Source organism: Hoplias malabaricus, chromosome 6 (assembly GCF_029633855.1).
Source record: "Hoplias malabaricus isolate fHopMal1 chromosome 6, fHopMal1.hap1, whole genome shotgun sequence".
Taxonomy (NCBI): Eukaryota; Metazoa; Chordata; class Actinopteri; order Characiformes; family Erythrinidae; genus Hoplias; species Hoplias malabaricus.
The window spans coordinates 8,261,471-8,277,439 of NC_089805.1; the positions used below are offsets into that span (position 1 = coordinate 8,261,471).

Consider the following 15,969-nt stretch of genomic DNA (forward strand, 5'->3'; position numbering starts at 1 on the left):
ATCTGTGCAGTGTTGTCACTGGGTCAGTATTTGTGTCGGCGGTTATATTTTATCTGATCCGTTTTCCCTCAGTTCGGGTTTGGGGTTCGGTTGTGTTCAGAGATGCGATTTATCTCCTACGTCGGTCCGTCCTGGATTATGTTGAGGCTTCTTTTGTCTGTGTGGACACTGTTGTCCTCTCTGGACTTTGGGGTGGTTCTGGGTTACTTTTATGAAGAACGCTGGAGCCCCGAGTCTCCTCTCTTGGCTCCGAGGGTCGTTATAGCGTTAATATGCAGAAATTCCCAGCACTCACTCCCCCATTTCCTCGGAAGCATAGATCGGCTCAATTATCCAAAGGAGAGGCTCGCTCTTTGGTGAGTATATTTTCCGTTAAGTTGATACAGAAGACAGCTGTAAAGAAGAAGTCTCCTTTACTGCCCCTTCTGCCTTCGCTCTGATGCTGAGACCTCATGCTACACTAATATATAACTTCCAAAGTTAGTACACCCTTTTAAAATGCCATCATTTTGGACAGAGACAAATAGTTTTACACACAAACATTGTATGACATCAATTTTAAAAAATACATGAAATGAATTAAGTTGCTCTGGGGCAGTTAATCACACGAGCCCAGTGCTGGAGTATCACTTATAAAGTTTTATTTAGCAAAGGAGCAGTGGAAGTTTTCACTAGTTTTCAGTAAGTACCTTTGGAATGAGCTGGTGTGACTGTTGTGATCCAGGACTAATCACTTAGTATCAGCCCCTGACCACCTTAACATTCCTCGTGGCTGAAAGGCATTGAATCCTCTCAGAAATATTCCACAATCCTTTTACTAAAGCAAAGAGAACAAAATACTTAATAAAAGCATGGATTTGAGGAGTTGTCCCCAAAGTTTTGGCTATGTTTTAGGTACAAACACACAGCACTCTGCTCTTATGAAGAATCAAAAGCTATTTGATTGTTGACAGATTGACATTTTAAACACAAACCTGTATATAAAAATTATCATAATCTAATCTCACTGACAAGAGCAAAGTTGTTTCTGTGCCTCTTAAATCTAGTATATGCAACTGAGATTTAAAACCAGTTGTCCTAAAATCACAGTGGTTCTCTGAGTCTTTAACTCCATGTTGGAAAAGTTTAAATATTTCATCCCTGCCTGTGTCAATCTCCAATAGGCTATGCAGTTTTACCCCCAGAGTGCCCACAGTACAGGCACAGACTTGCTCCTGTCTCAGTTTGTTCAAGGGAGACTCAGTGAGGAGAATTTATAATGCAAAGAAGGACTTGCATTGCATTTCATAGCCTACTTCATGTGTAGGTAGCAGATGAAGGGGATTACTTTGAGATGTACCTTTCTGGCCCATTTTATATTGTTTTACGTATTAAGGGCAATGGTCTGCTTTTATGGAACAGTAAGAGCTACTTGACTGCCCCCTTGTGGACATTTGCAGCCTGCTATCATAAAGTGAATGAGTAAGTAAGGCAACAGCCGGTTCAAAAATGTACATAAAAATAATTTCTTTTTACATACTTTTTCCATAGTGGTTTGATACTAAAATATGGACAGGCCTTTTCTTTGTTTGAAAAGAGCAATCGCAGTGAGAAAAACACACAAACACACACACAATCTGAAATCGAATCTTATGATTGTGTTTGTTTATTGTGAATTTTTCTTTTCCAATAATCTCTTTAAGAAGCTTTTGGTTAAGGCCAATGTGCTGTGACACCAGCTGGTTCAAATAATGCTTGTGGATCATCTACACTAAATTCCAGTTTTCATGATGCCACATAAGTGTGGTGTTTTGGGGGCACCAAGCACCAAATGTGTGTGTGTGGAGTGGCAAACATCAATGGTTTGCTCTTTTAAGAACAATATATGCAAATGAGATTTGTTCTCATTGGCTAACCTTTACAGATTGAGACACTATAATTATAATACTTTATAATTTGACTGTCAAAGTGTAGACATAGTTGTGTTGGTTTTCATAACATAGTAAACTGAGAATGAATTCAAATCGAATGTTTCTTATTTAGTTTCCAAATATGGGCTGGAGAATGAATGGTTTTGAATGATATATGCCTTTTCTAAATATATGTCCCATGCAGCTTTCCCAGAGTGCTGGTGATTGGCTTGTGGTTATTTTCATTGTGCATTGTGATTACAGATCTTTGATTTACAGACAGAATTGACTGCTTTATTATTATGTCAGTATTTTACTTTATTTACTGTAACTCAAAACAAGTGTGACCTTGCAGGCAGTCATGTAGTTAATCTGAGTGACCTCATATTGACTCCAAAGACGTATTTAAATCACCATGCTGCCCACCGTTGGAATGCAGTATGGAAAGATTTTTAACTGTAGGCTATAAATCCATTGCCTGGGTCCTTAGTCTTTGGCAGAAGCATTCAATTTGTATTCATCTTTGGTATACACCTCTGAAGTTTGTCGTTTTATAGTCAGCGACATTCTCATATTAGTAAACCCTGGGACTAAGCGTATATACATTCAGTGACAAATAATGAGTGTCATTTGCCTCCATTGTGCCCTGGAGAACACAAACATTTTCCAAACTCAGTAATTTGTGTGTGTGAATATTTTCTGAAAGGCACTGGACCCTTTGAATTGCAGGATTGCTAAATAATCAAAAACTAAACATTGCTACTGAGACACGGCATGCAAGGTGACACTCTTGCACTGTGAAACACTGATGTATAAACACTGGTCTGCTCTTAAACTTCATTTGTTATTTATGAACACCAGACATTTCAACATTCATTCACTATATCCAAAGCAACTTAACTAGCACGTTTATTCGCGCTTAGTATGGGGGCTTTTAGCATAAGGTGAATCGTAAGGGTTTGGAAATTGTATTAGCTCTCTATCATCTGGTGTTGGCATAGGTTTGCATATGGACCAATATTAATATATCAAATATTTTGATTGGAAATAATTGTTCCGTGAAATGTTTGCAGCGGATAATTCTGGTTGTGCATCTCAGAATCTTTTTCTTGGAGACAACCTTCAGACAGACTAGCATTTGACAGGCCAAAAGGGAGGGGGCTATCTGAAGCTATTGGGGAAGGTGTAGGTGGGAGCTTATCAATGGGCTTGTCCAAGGAATAACTTCCACGGCACTCCGTGAAAGAAGAATAAAACAAGTCTGTTTATTTAGAATTATACTGGTTACGGAATATCTGAACTGTCTCTCACAGAAGCACATTCTCGGCTAAATTCTTTCTGACATAATATGGTAACAAAACTGTGTTGTTCCAAGCCACTCCAGAGCCACTTTTCAAGCCCAAGCCTGAAGCTGCATGGTCTTAAAGTGACAGTACACCTAAAAATCACTATAGAAAAGTCACCTATCGCTATTGAAAAGTCACCTATAAAAGACTATATATTCTATAGTCTTTGTTTTTGTTTGTTTGTTTGGGTGGTGGCATAGAAATTTTTTTAATTGAATCTATCTTTTTTTGTAAACCTGCATCCTTCAATATGAGCATGACATCACAAAAGAGCACAACTTTTTAATTTCACATTTGTCATAATGTTTCATGCATAAAACATCACAGCAATTACAGCTTCTCTCTGAGGCCTGAGGAACTGTGACCCAAAGAGAGATAGGCAGTAGGAGTGTTGGAGGTTTGCAAACATCTGTCCACCAGCAGCTGTTTGCTTGAAGGACAGAGGGAAAGAAATGGATTAATTGCTGTTCCACATAAGAGCAGAAATTATCTCAGTATGGGAGTGCTTATTCAGGATCACATTTTCTGCTTTAATTACTTAACTCTGATCATTTTTCAGGAAAAGCTAAATGCTTCTAGAAACAGCAGCTCTGCTGCACAGAGATGATTTGTGAATGGGCCTGGTAAACTGTACACCCGAGTGTGGATATTTACCCACCAAAGCTGTTATTGTTCTGCCCAATAAATGGACATTAGTTTGGCAGGGGTATCAGTTACTCTGCTATGAGAGCGTATAAAAAGCAGTTGCCCTAGAAAGACACTACTGAAATGCCATGTGAAGGGAGATCTGCTATACACAGGTGCAAAAGATCAGTATGTTTATTCAAACATGTCACCCGGCCCTTACATTACTTGAATTATGTATAAACAGTCCAGATAAACAAAGTTGTAGAAAGCTACAGTAATATACAAATGTATGAACAACCATGGTCAAATTTGCAGGTTTTGTTCAAAGTAAGTTAACACACACTGTACAAACAATAAACTTTTGTTTTAATTTGCAGTATTTAACATATTAAACACAATATCAAACATGTTGTAACTTCACCACTGGCCAAAAGCAAAAAAAAAAAAAAACTGTGCATTAAAGTTTGCGGTGTTGACTAAGGCAGTGCTTGTGGATATGGAAGTATTCTTTGTACTGTGTTTAATCTGAATTTTACTGGCAGTTTCCAGGGCCCAGCTGTGCTGTTCCTAACGCCTCAGTGACTCAAGCCAGCGATCAGTGCATGTTTGGTTATAGGAAATCAGTCTCAGTTTAGCTGGAATCATCACTGATGTCATGCTTTTTTTTATGCACTCTCTTCTTGTACAAACAGAATTAATGGATACTAGTGCTGTATAAATCAAAGCCCAGCTGTTCAAAGCCATCTGGTTAAGCCATGTACAAGTGTGGAAATCATGTCCTGTGATTAATCTGAAAGTGATTCTTTGGTTTTTCAGATAACACCATATTAATTGTATTAATCCCAGACAATAAAGATATATCAAGTTGAATACTGATACAAGGAATGAGCTTCAAAATGAGCTGTTTTTAAAGTTTTGAAAAAAATAAAAGCAATGTCTACATTTGTGGGGAACTGCAGTTCTCTCTGATTTGTTTGTGTTCAAAAGCTCAGCGTCTTTTAAGGTGGAACTACGTGTTTGAGGGGTAAAAAATAACTGCTTGTCCGTGGCTGAAGTTTAAATTGTCTATAAGTTTGTATTCACTGTCTGAATTACCACAGAGACTTGTTTGTAACACGAGTGTTTTTTTTTTATAGCACATTCTGTGTTTACTTTCATGCAGTTAGCACTCTCCCATATTTAGAGTCATTTCCAACCTAAATAATCTAAAACAGTACAAATATGTCAATATTGCTCTCCTATGGAGCAGGAATAAAACAGTATCCATATTTTTGTCATGATTTGCAATGTTTGGAGATCTCTTAGCCATTTCTCTGCAATGAGCAGAGACGGAGAGGAAGCCCAGCATGTCTGACCAAGCCTATTTGTATTATTAGTTTACTGACAACAGGGTTTCATAAACAAATTCTTGTGATTTTTAAATAAAAATTGGGAAGTTAAAATGAGCATGTAAAAGTAGGTTATCATTCTCAAGCTTCTCTTAGACACTACCATTTCTCTGGTAGAGATACACAGATAACAACATGAATCAAACAATGGCTGTGTATACTATTTCAGGTGTCATGTTAGATTGGATTGATTTTTTTTCCTGATATTTTGTACCAGATTTTCCATTGCTGTACCTTACTTTAGAATTCATTCATTCATTATCTGTAAGCACTTATCCAGTTCAGGGTCGCGGTGGGTCCAGAGCACTACCTGGAATCATTGGGCACAAGGTGGGAATACACCCTGGAGGGGGCGCGAGTCCTTCACAGGGCGACACACACACACACACACGCATTCACACCTACGGACACTTTTGAGTCGCCAATTCACCTACCAACGTGTGTTTTTGGACTGTGGGAGGAAACCGGAGCACCCGGAGGAAACCCGCGAGGACACAGGGAGAACACACCACACTCCTCACAGACAGTCACCCAGAGGAAACCCACACAGACACAGGGAGAACACACCAACTCCTCACAGACAGTCACCCAGAGGAAACCCACACAGACAGGGAGAACACACCAACTCATCACAGACAGTCACCCGGAGCGGGAATCGAACCCACAACCTCCAGGCCCCTGGAGCTGTGTGACTACTACCTGCTGGCGACACTAACCTGCTGCGCCACCGTGCCGTTTAAGCAGAGTCGTAGAAAACAATTTCATTTATGTTATTCATTTAATGGGCTTAAAAAAATTAATAACCTTTTTGTAATGACACTTTTACTGGGAATTAAATAAATGAAAGGATAATCTCTGACATCTACACAGTTGTGTACTTAAAAGATAGCTAAAAATTGTAGTTATGAGGCTAGGAGGACATTTAATTAAATTTGCCGTTGAAGCACCGATATGTAAATTTATTGTATATATTCTTTATTGTATAAATATTTCCTCTATTGGTTTTTGTATTTAAAAACAGAAACTAATATTAACTTAATAACCGAATTTAATCAGTTTGACTCATGGTGAAATTTGTTTTGTTATATTATCAGAGATATCCAATTTCTGTAGTTCACTGGTGCCTTTTTATGTTCTTTCCCTAGTGGTTGGTTTGCTGTTTCACTTCTCCTCTATCATTGTTATATGTCACAAAGAGATCATTTCAGAGCAGAGCTCTGTGCACCTATGTTGTGTAACTAAGCTGCTCTTCTCACAGATCAAAGCTTTGTGGCTGAGAGGTGAAGTTATCTCATTTCTGGTTCAGCCTCTATTGTTAATCTTTCAAATATGAAAAATGCATCTTGAGAAGGTCACACTAGAAGAAGCCCTACTGATTCAGCTTCAGTTGTAATGAATTATTAAAGTAAACTGAATGAAATTATTTTGGATGATAATCCTTAAAAATTAATGCTTACTTATTAAAGCCATGTCATTCTTTGTCTGATTCTCTACTGGACAGGGTTGCGACAGACCATAATACCGACAACACAACATACCTCCTCCGTGACTGGCTCATTAACGTCCAGAAACTGTACCACTATGTGGAGTGGCGGCCACAGGAACAGCCCAGGTTTGTAAACTCTGATCCTTATGTTACTGTAGTAGTCAGGATTGGCTTTTTTAATGGAGATATTTTGAACAACGTACATATAAGAGTTAACTATGGAGGTCTTGAAAAGAAAGCACTGAAACATAATAAAGTTTTTTGAGAAGGACTGAAGCTGTAGCTAATAAAAGCAAAGTAAGTACAGATGGGTTTATTTGTGACTTGTTAAATAATGAATTAAAATCACTAAAATCAATTCTGAATTCTTTTTTTTTTTTACTCCTTAAGGGAATACCCTGACGAAGAAGGACCTAAGCACTGGCCAAATGCCCGATATGCTCATGTGATGAAGCTGCGACAAGCTGCCTTGGTGTCGGCCAGAGATATGTGGGCCGACTACTTAATGGTGTGTCTCTACTTTTTCAGACTGAGATAACTATGCACTAGACAGGACATAGAATGTAGCCAAACCAGGCTTTTTCTTCTTATTGTTCCTCTCATGAGACCACAAGTCTCTGCAGCTGTAACTCAAATTGCTATTTTTGTGCACCATGCTTGATGCATGTTGCCTACGGAGCATGAAAGGATCAGCATGTGATTTAGGAAAATAGCGATATCATAAATCCCTGGGGAGCTGGGAACTCTGTATATATTTAAAGGGCCACTGTCATAAAATATTTGGTCGTGAAATTTGTTCAGACATTTCTCAGAGTATAAGAGAGTATCAGGAATTTCCTAATCCTATTTAAAATGTCAGCATCACGCATATTTTCTTCTCTGCGGTAACAGATGGTTGACTGTGACAATATTCTGACCAATCGGGACGTGCTGTGGAAGATGATTAAAGAGAATAAAACTATTATTGCTCCTATGCTGGAATCTCGAGCAGCTTATTCCAACTTCTGGTGTGGAATGACTTCCCAGGTTTGTTTTTATAATTCTGTAAACATTTTTTTTCATGCTTTACTTGTGTTAAGCCTGTTATCATTTTGTTTTATTTGTGTTCAGTTTATGTTACATTATTATTTAAATGCAGTTACATAAGTGTGTGGGTTTTCCTTTGTGCCTGGGGCTACACTTGTTTGGATGTCAAAAATGACAAGAGCTTGTTTGTCTTTTCACAATTAAAGCTGTACAAGTTATTTTCATCAAATACAAAACTTATTGATCTTCTTCTGTTTGCACTAAGGACTGTGATCAATAATTGTTTGTAGACTAAGACCATCTGTGCTTATTTCAGGGGAACACTTACAGTGGAAAATTAATCATAAAATAACAAAATTCTTCTGTAACACCAAAAAAGTCTTTTGTTATTGGCATTGATAACTGTGAGGATTTTCTGAGGGCTTCAAACATGATATTCTTGCTAAAGGTAAAGACTTGGCGCCCATCCTGGGTGTTTTTCTGACCTGAACCCACTGATTTTGGGAAGGCTCTGGACCCATGGTGACCCCGAACAGGAGGATGTTTACAAGATGAAAGATTTATGTTCCTTCTTACAGGGTTATTACAAGCGGACACCTGCCTACATCCCCATGCGGAAACAGGTAAGAAAGGGCTGCTTTGCCGTTCCCATGGTACACTCCACTTTCCTGGTGGATCTGCGTAAAGAAGCGTCCAGACTCCTCGCCTTTCACCCACCCCACCCTGACTACACCTGGGCCTTTGATGACATCATAGTCTTCGCCTTCTCCGCACGAATGGCAGGTGTGTGACTGTGGAAAAATAAAACGCATGCATACATAAAGTTATGAATAATTTTCGCTACCTACGATCATCATCACATGTTGTGATTGATCAGCAAGCCTAATATCAAGGACACTACCAATGAAAATATTTAATATAAAGTGGCTGGTAATGGTCCTGAAATCTGACTAGCCTTAAATTTAGAAAATGAAATGTATTACATTAATTAAATTTTAAAAGTTCTTGAGGATGGGCGGCATGGTGGTGCAGCAGGTAGTCTCCCTGTGTCTGCGTGGGTTTCCTCCGGGTGACTGTCTGTGAGGAGTGTGGTGTGTTCTCCCTGTGTCTGCGTGGGTTTCCTCCGGGTGACTGTCTGTGAGGAGTGTGGTGTGTTCTCCCTGTGTCTGTGTGGGTTTCCTCCGGGTGACTGTCTGTGAGGAGTGTGGTGTGTTCTCCCTGTATCTGTGTGGGTTTCCTCTGGGTGACTGTCTGTGAGGAGTGTGGTGTGTTCTCCCTGTGTCTGTGTGGGTTTCCTCCGGGTACTCTGGTTTCCTCCCACAGTCCAAAAACACACGTTGGTAGGTGGATTCGCGACTCGAGTGTCCGTAGAAGTGTGTGTGTTGCCCTATATCTTGGCTTACTGACCACATCTCAGATCATGTTTTTGCCAAAATATTCATTTAAGGACTACAGAATGCTAGATTTGTTTCATTTGCATATGTTTTTAGTGAGTGACGTCATTATATAAATGACTTGATTAATAATTTAGAACTGGCTTTATGTGTTTTGTCTTCCCTGTTTGTTCAGAGGTGCAGATGTTTGTTTGTAACAAGGAGACATATGGGTATACCCCTGTTCCTCTGCGTTCCCACAATACTCTCCAGGATGAGGTTGACAGCTTTATTCACACTGTTCTGGAAGTTAATGGTAAGGTTATTGGCTGAAAAAAAGATGTTGAAGTTTGTTGAGTAGCTAAATCTGGAACCTGCCTCAGGTTTAACATTCTCTGTCTCTACACAGTGAAAAATCCTCCTGTGGAGATTTCCAAACACCTACCTTCCCCTGTGAAACAGCCTGACAAGATGGGCTTTGATGAGGTATATTTTGGTAGATTTTTCAGATTTGTAAATGTGAAAAGTGTCATTTAATAAAGAAACATCTACAATATAAAATCTAAAAATATACTCTTAATAAAAGAGGAGGTTATGAACCACATCAGGATTGGTGTCTATCTCGTTCTTTCGGATGCAGTATATATATATATACTGCATCTGCAGTAATGCGGTCACTGTACTACACCGTTGTGGTGAAGAGAGACCTGACCCAGAAAGCAAAGCTCTCAATTTACCGGTCAGTCTACATCCCCACTCTCACCTATGGTCATGAGCTCTGGGTGATGACCGAAAGAACGAGATCGCGGATACAAGCGGCCGAAATGAGCTTTCTCTGACAGGTTGCTGGGCGTACTCTCCGTGATCGGGTGAGGAGCTCAGTGACTAGGGAGGAGCTCAGAGTAGAGTCGCTGCTCCTTCACGTTGAGGGGAGACAGTTGAGGTGGTTCGGGCATCTGATCAGGATGCCTCCTGGATGCCTCCTACTGGAGGTATACCAGGCATGTCCAACTGGAAGGAGGCCCCGGGCAGACCCAGGACACACTGGAGGGATTATATCTCCCGGCTGGCCTGGGAACACCTTGGGGTCCCCCAGGAGGAATTGGTGGATGTTGCGAGGGACAGAGACGTCTGGGCTTCTTTGCTTGCCTTGTTGCCACCGTGACCCTGAAATGGAAATATATATATGATTATTATTTTTGAACATTTTGAATAATTTGTGGAAACATCCTGCTTTAAGGTGTTTGTTTGTGGGTGCAGGTGTTTATGATAAATCTGCCGCATCGCACCGATCGGAAGGAGCGCATGCTCCGGGCACTTCGTGAGCTGGAAATTGACATCAAGATCATGAATGCTGTTGATGGCAAGTAAGTTATTTTTCCTTACCTCAGTTAATAAATGGTGGATCACAAGCTTATTCAAGGATGATTCCTCAGAACGGGTGTCTAAATGAGTACAGTTGGCCTTGCTCTGTCTGGGTGGTTTGGATTATTATCTTCCTCACCCATCACTCCACACTGTGCTAGTTAAAGCCAGTGTTTGTTAATTAACACAAGAGGACTGGGCAGTTATCGTTCTCTTGCAAATGTGTTGAGTTCTCCATTGGCATTTCATTGGCAGCATATTTACCCTCCCAGGCTGGTAGCGTAATGTGATTAGACGAAATAAAATTTGGGAGAAAATGATGATAAAAGTTTGGGAATCTTTTAAAAACCAATTAAATAACATGTGCCTTAATTATTTATTCTTGCATTGTTTTCTAGAGCCATGAACACAAGTGAGATCAATGCTCTTGGGATCCATATGCTACCAGGCTACAGTGACCCTTATCATGGTAGGCCTCTTACAAAAGGGGAACTGGGCTGCTTCCTCTCCCACTACAACATCTGGAAAGAAGTAAGGAGCAATAACATGCAAACATGTCCTGATTTATTTAGCAGCTGCATGTGGCATTAAAGTGATAGTCCAGTGCAAATTCAAAGGGGAGAAATGTACACCTTTCCCAACAGATTATTGACAAAAATTCTACAAGCAATTTAAATGACGGAACCTGAGCACTGAGCAAGTTTAGCACTGTGCACACTGCATGTATAAATTATAGATAGATAGAATCTTTATTGTCACATACAAAGTTATACAAGTACAACATTACAGCGAAATTGGCATCCATCATTGCATGTTTGCTCTTACCAAGTCTTTAAATACTCTCAAACACACTTGAACATGTTGGTTTTTACACTGTAACACATGCTGTTTCCTAGCACAGCTGTTAGCATCATAGCTTCAACACTACAGCAGCAAACTTCAGATACCAACATGTCCAGGCTAAGAACATACATTAGGGTTTGAGTACTGAATTATAATCGCAAATCAGAATCCCTTTACTACACAAATTGTTTTACACATACAAGGAATTTGCCTTGATGAGTGCACAATCATCACAATCACAGAGTGTGAAACAATCTACGCCAATAAGACAAGTACACAGACCATTGACAGTTACATTGATTACTTATTAATAAAACATTAAATATAAAACGGATAAATTGCAGATATAAGAAATTCAGATGGCCTCTTTTTAATTGTGTTAGTGTAAATTTTATTAAAGATTTATTGCTTTAGGGCGGCACAGTGGTGCAGCAGGTAGTGTCGCAGTCACACAGCTCCAGGGGCTTGGAGGTTGTGGGTTTGATTCCCGCTCCGGGTGACTGTCTGTGAGGAGTTGGTGTGTTCTCCCTGTGTCCGAGTGGGTTTCCTTCAGGGGTGCTCCAGTTTCCTCCCACAGTCCAAAAACACACGTTGGTAGGTGGATTGGCGACTCAAAAGTGTCTGTAGGTGTGTGTGTGAGTGAATATGTGTGTGTGTGTGTGTGTGTTTGTTGCCCTGAAGGACTGGCGCCCCCTCCAGGGTGTATTCCCGCCTTGCGCCCAATGTAGGCTCTGGACCCACTGCGACCCTGAACTGGTTAAGCGGTTACAGATGATGAATTAATTAATTAATTTATTGCTTTAATTTACAGATCGTTGAGCGAGGCTTGAAGGCTTCGCTGGTGTTAGAAGACGACCTGCGTTTTGAGATTTTCTTCAAGCGTCGTCTGAGGAATCTATTGAGTGAGGTGCAAAGCGAAGATCTGGATTGGGATCTTATGTGAGTTGCCACTTCCACAGAATCACTTACAAAACTATGCATTTTTATTTATGAATGTTTTATGAAAATTTATGAAAATTTTCACTACTACTTTCGTCTTTCTCAGCTACATAGGCAGAAAAAGGATGCAGGTGGACCGGCCAGAGAAAGCTGTGCCCAACATACACAACCTGGTGGAGGCAGACTACTCCTATTGGACACTGGGTTATATGATTTCTTTACGTGGTGCTAAAAAGCTCCTCAAGGCAGAACCACTCAGCAAGATGTTGCCCGTTGATGAATTTCTGCCTATTATGTTCAACAAACACCCTGTGTGAGATACCTCTATACAACTTTATAAGTGCACTATATAAAATGTTATGTGCTCTACACAAATATCGGTACCCCTGGTAGTCATGACACAAACCTCACAAATATAGCTTTGATTTTTTATTTATTTCAAATATTAAATATTGAAAATGTTAACAAACAAAAAACATTTGACATGGCCACCCACTCTGTGGAGTATATCAACGTTCTCATTCATTGACTACAAAGATTTGATTCTTGATTGTATGAGTGGTAATTGAAAAATTGAAAAAGAAAAAAATGAATAATATTGTTTGCTTCTTTTTAGAGGTGAAACTTACCGAATGCTACTTATTTTTATCTTTTGCAGCTCAGACTACATGGAGCAGTTTGAAAACAGGAACCTAAAGGCCTTCTCAGCCGAGCCCCTGCTGGTGTACCCCACGCACTACACAGGCGAGCCAGGCTACATCAGCGACACGGAAACCTCCACCGTCTGGGACAACGAGACAGTGCGTACGGACTGGGACAGAAAGCGCTCACGCAAAACACACGAACAAGCCGAGATCAGCACAGAGGCGCAGAATTCTGATGTGCTGCAATCTCCTCTAGGCAGCACAGCAAGGGATGAGTTATGACCACAAATTTTAGGACACTCCTCATCTTGAGACATGCATGATTCACTTTTTGGATACAGCACTCACCTATTGTTTAAAAAAAAAAAACACAGTACTTGGGACATGCCACATTGTGCCTTGCCTTTTGACTGACCAAAGAATGATTTACAGAGCTTTTTTTTTCCCTCAGAATGTTTTTCTTTCTTTGCTTTTTCTAGGGGCATAAAACTCATCACATTGATTTGATTTGTTGAGTCTTTAGCAAACAATTTAGTGCATCATAAATGTGCAAATCTAGTCCAGATTTATGTTTGATTATTTTGTTACTATTTCAAATAATATTTTGAATAATCAGACATGACTGGATGAACAATTTACCAGTGTATGCATATGGATACATATTAGCCAAAATACAAACATTATTGAATGCTGTTATAATTTCAAAATAATGAATTTGAACATTCCAAAATTGATGACTACCTTAGGTTTTACACCCCTAGCTCTTTCTAATATTTAACCACGATGTCCTTGTCATTTTAGACAATCATGTGTGTGGCAATATTATTATACGCACTCTATTTCCTGTGTCTTAAACTTCTGCCAGCTGCTATCTCCCCAGCCTAAAGTCCATGGGGAAAAGGGTGAGAGATTTGTTTACATTCACTATATGTCCAAAAGGTTTGTGGACACCAGCTCATCTAATGTTTCTTCTGAAATTAAGGTGTTATCCAGCAGTTTGTCCTCCTTTACTGCAGTAACAACCTCTACTTTTCTGGGAAGGCTTTGAACTAGATGTTAAGACATTCCATTCGGCCATGAAAGTATTAGTGGGGTCACATACTGATGTTGAAAGTTATTGGAAGTTCCCTCATCATTCCAGAGAACCAAGTACTCCACATCTCATTATGGAGGGCCTTTATACTTCTCTAGTTCATATTTTGCAATGGGCTCATGGGTGATGCTCAAAAAAATTGCTAATGATAACATACAATTGTTGTGGGAACCCAAAATAAAATCTGAAGAGTTGTCTGGATACATTTGGACATATAGTGTAGCACTTTTTGTGCTGTCTATACTATTACCACTATTCATAATGTTGTTAAATCAAAAAGCAGCCACCATGTTTTTGCACAGTGATAACGTTGCATCATGCATCAAGCAGAGGATAAAAGCATGTTTGAGGGCAGGGGTCCCACCGTCCGGTCTATATTCAATAAGTTGCTGTCTTTCATCAAAATCAGCCCTTGTCGTTGGCTCTCTAACAATTTGTGGTTATGCAGCTGTGTCATTACAGAAACCACACTGATTCCATGTGGCCACATGGTTTTCAGAATATACAGTACATTGTGATGGGGACCCCTTACACTAGCCTTTTTGTAATAGCTGAAATACTCATGTATGTACTACACTACCAAAAGTGCACTTAGATAACATGCATCTGATAGTATATTGTACTCTGCAAAAATTCAAAACCAGCACTTTCTTATCAAAACAGCCATTACTGACAAGTTATTGGTTATTCAGAACATTAAAAATAAGATCTACTTACATTGCATCATCACACATGTTTAAGTTTACACATTATTGGTTATAACTGTGTTGTTCTGTTATATTTTTGTGTAGAAATGATGTACATGAGTAAATTCAGTTCTTTTTTTCCACTACAACATTTCAGTATGTCTGGATTGAAAACCACAAAACAAAAATGTGTTGCCACTTTGTACCAAATGTGTCTTTAATTGTAAAAGGAAATACACTAGTAAGTGACGCAAGATCCCATTGTGTGTTCTTTAAACTAGACTTTCCTCTTGTAGGTATCTCAGTGATCGCAATATATGAAAATTGTGAACATTTAGAGATGTTTGATATACTGGGTGTGCTTCTTTTGTGGTGGAAGAATGCCGTGGTATTTTGTTAAGTGATAATTTGCTATACACTTTTATCTTCAGTTGTAATAACATGGTGTGAAAGATGAGATCTACTGGGCCTTTATTTCTGCTCCTACGCTGCCCTATGGTACTCATATTTTTTTTAGGGCAGCATGGCTGGCTTTCAATTAAATTTAGAGCCCTGCTGACACATGCTGTATTTTTGAGGTGTGTGTGTGTGTGTGTGTGTATAGAGCCATGTGTGGTATCCTACAGCTGCTAAACCACACACCATAAGCATGTGTCTAGCGGCAGTTTACATGAAGACTTCGTGGATTTTTAACAGTAGTGTATAATGGTGCCATAGAAGCTCATTGATTTTTGATGTGTACCATACTTTTAGATAAAATTTAAAAAGAGTAAACCACATTAATTTATCTTCTAATTCAGTTTATTACCCTTTTATTCATTGATAGGTTAAATGAGGAATAAAAATACTTATTCCAAGACACTGTGCTGCATTTAAAATAAGAGCAACAGGCTATATATATATATATATATACACATACAAACATGAACACTATTAAACATGATGCACGAGGCAGGAAAGGCAAGACTGGAGAATAGACAGGATGTAGATCTACAGCAACAATGAGAGATATGCTTTATATTAGTATACTGGTAATATTAAATGTCCTTAGCAGGATTAAAACTGATGTCTACATATATACAAGTGCATAGGGTGACCAGACGTCCTCTTTTACCCGTACATGTCCTCTTTTTTAGACTTAAAAAAATGTCCGGCTGGAATTTCACAAACGTCCGGGATTTTGTTTTTCTAGAGCTTACATAGAACTTCGAGAATTTTCGTTCATAAACTAGTCCCGCCCTCCCTTACTCTGATTGGTTCGCTT

General features: G+C 39.3%; 1 protein-coding gene across 1 annotated transcript; it reads left to right on the forward strand.

Moving 5' to 3' along the window:
• The first annotated feature begins 42 nt into the window (after positions 1-42).
• On the forward strand, positions 43-15,293 carry colgalt1a (collagen beta(1-O)galactosyltransferase 1a). The gene is made up of 12 exons (XM_066675751.1): positions 43-356; positions 6,752-6,862; positions 7,127-7,244; positions 7,628-7,762; positions 8,341-8,545; positions 9,332-9,451; positions 9,545-9,621; positions 10,396-10,502; positions 10,899-11,031; positions 12,155-12,282; positions 12,389-12,595; positions 12,941-15,293. Exons 1-12 carry the CDS (start codon positions 103-105, stop codon positions 13,206-13,208), a joined length of 1,863 nt encoding a protein of 620 aa, XP_066531848.1. The 5' UTR covers positions 43-102; the 3' UTR covers positions 13,209-15,293.
• The last annotated feature ends 676 nt before the right edge of the window (positions 15,294-15,969 follow it).

Bases quoted from the DNA above. Each gene is read 5' to 3' on its own strand.
- colgalt1a (XM_066675751.1), top strand. From the start codon at position 103: ATGCGATTTATCTCCTACGTCGGTCCGTCCTGGATTATGTTGAGGCTT. The intron at 9,622-10,395 runs GTATATTTTGGT...TTGTGGGTGCAG, and splicing joins ACAAGATGGGCTTTGATGAG to GTGTTTATGATAAATCTGCC. The intron at 11,032-12,154 runs GTAAGGAGCAAT...TTTAATTTACAG, and splicing joins ACTACAACATCTGGAAAGAA to ATCGTTGAGCGAGGCTTGAA.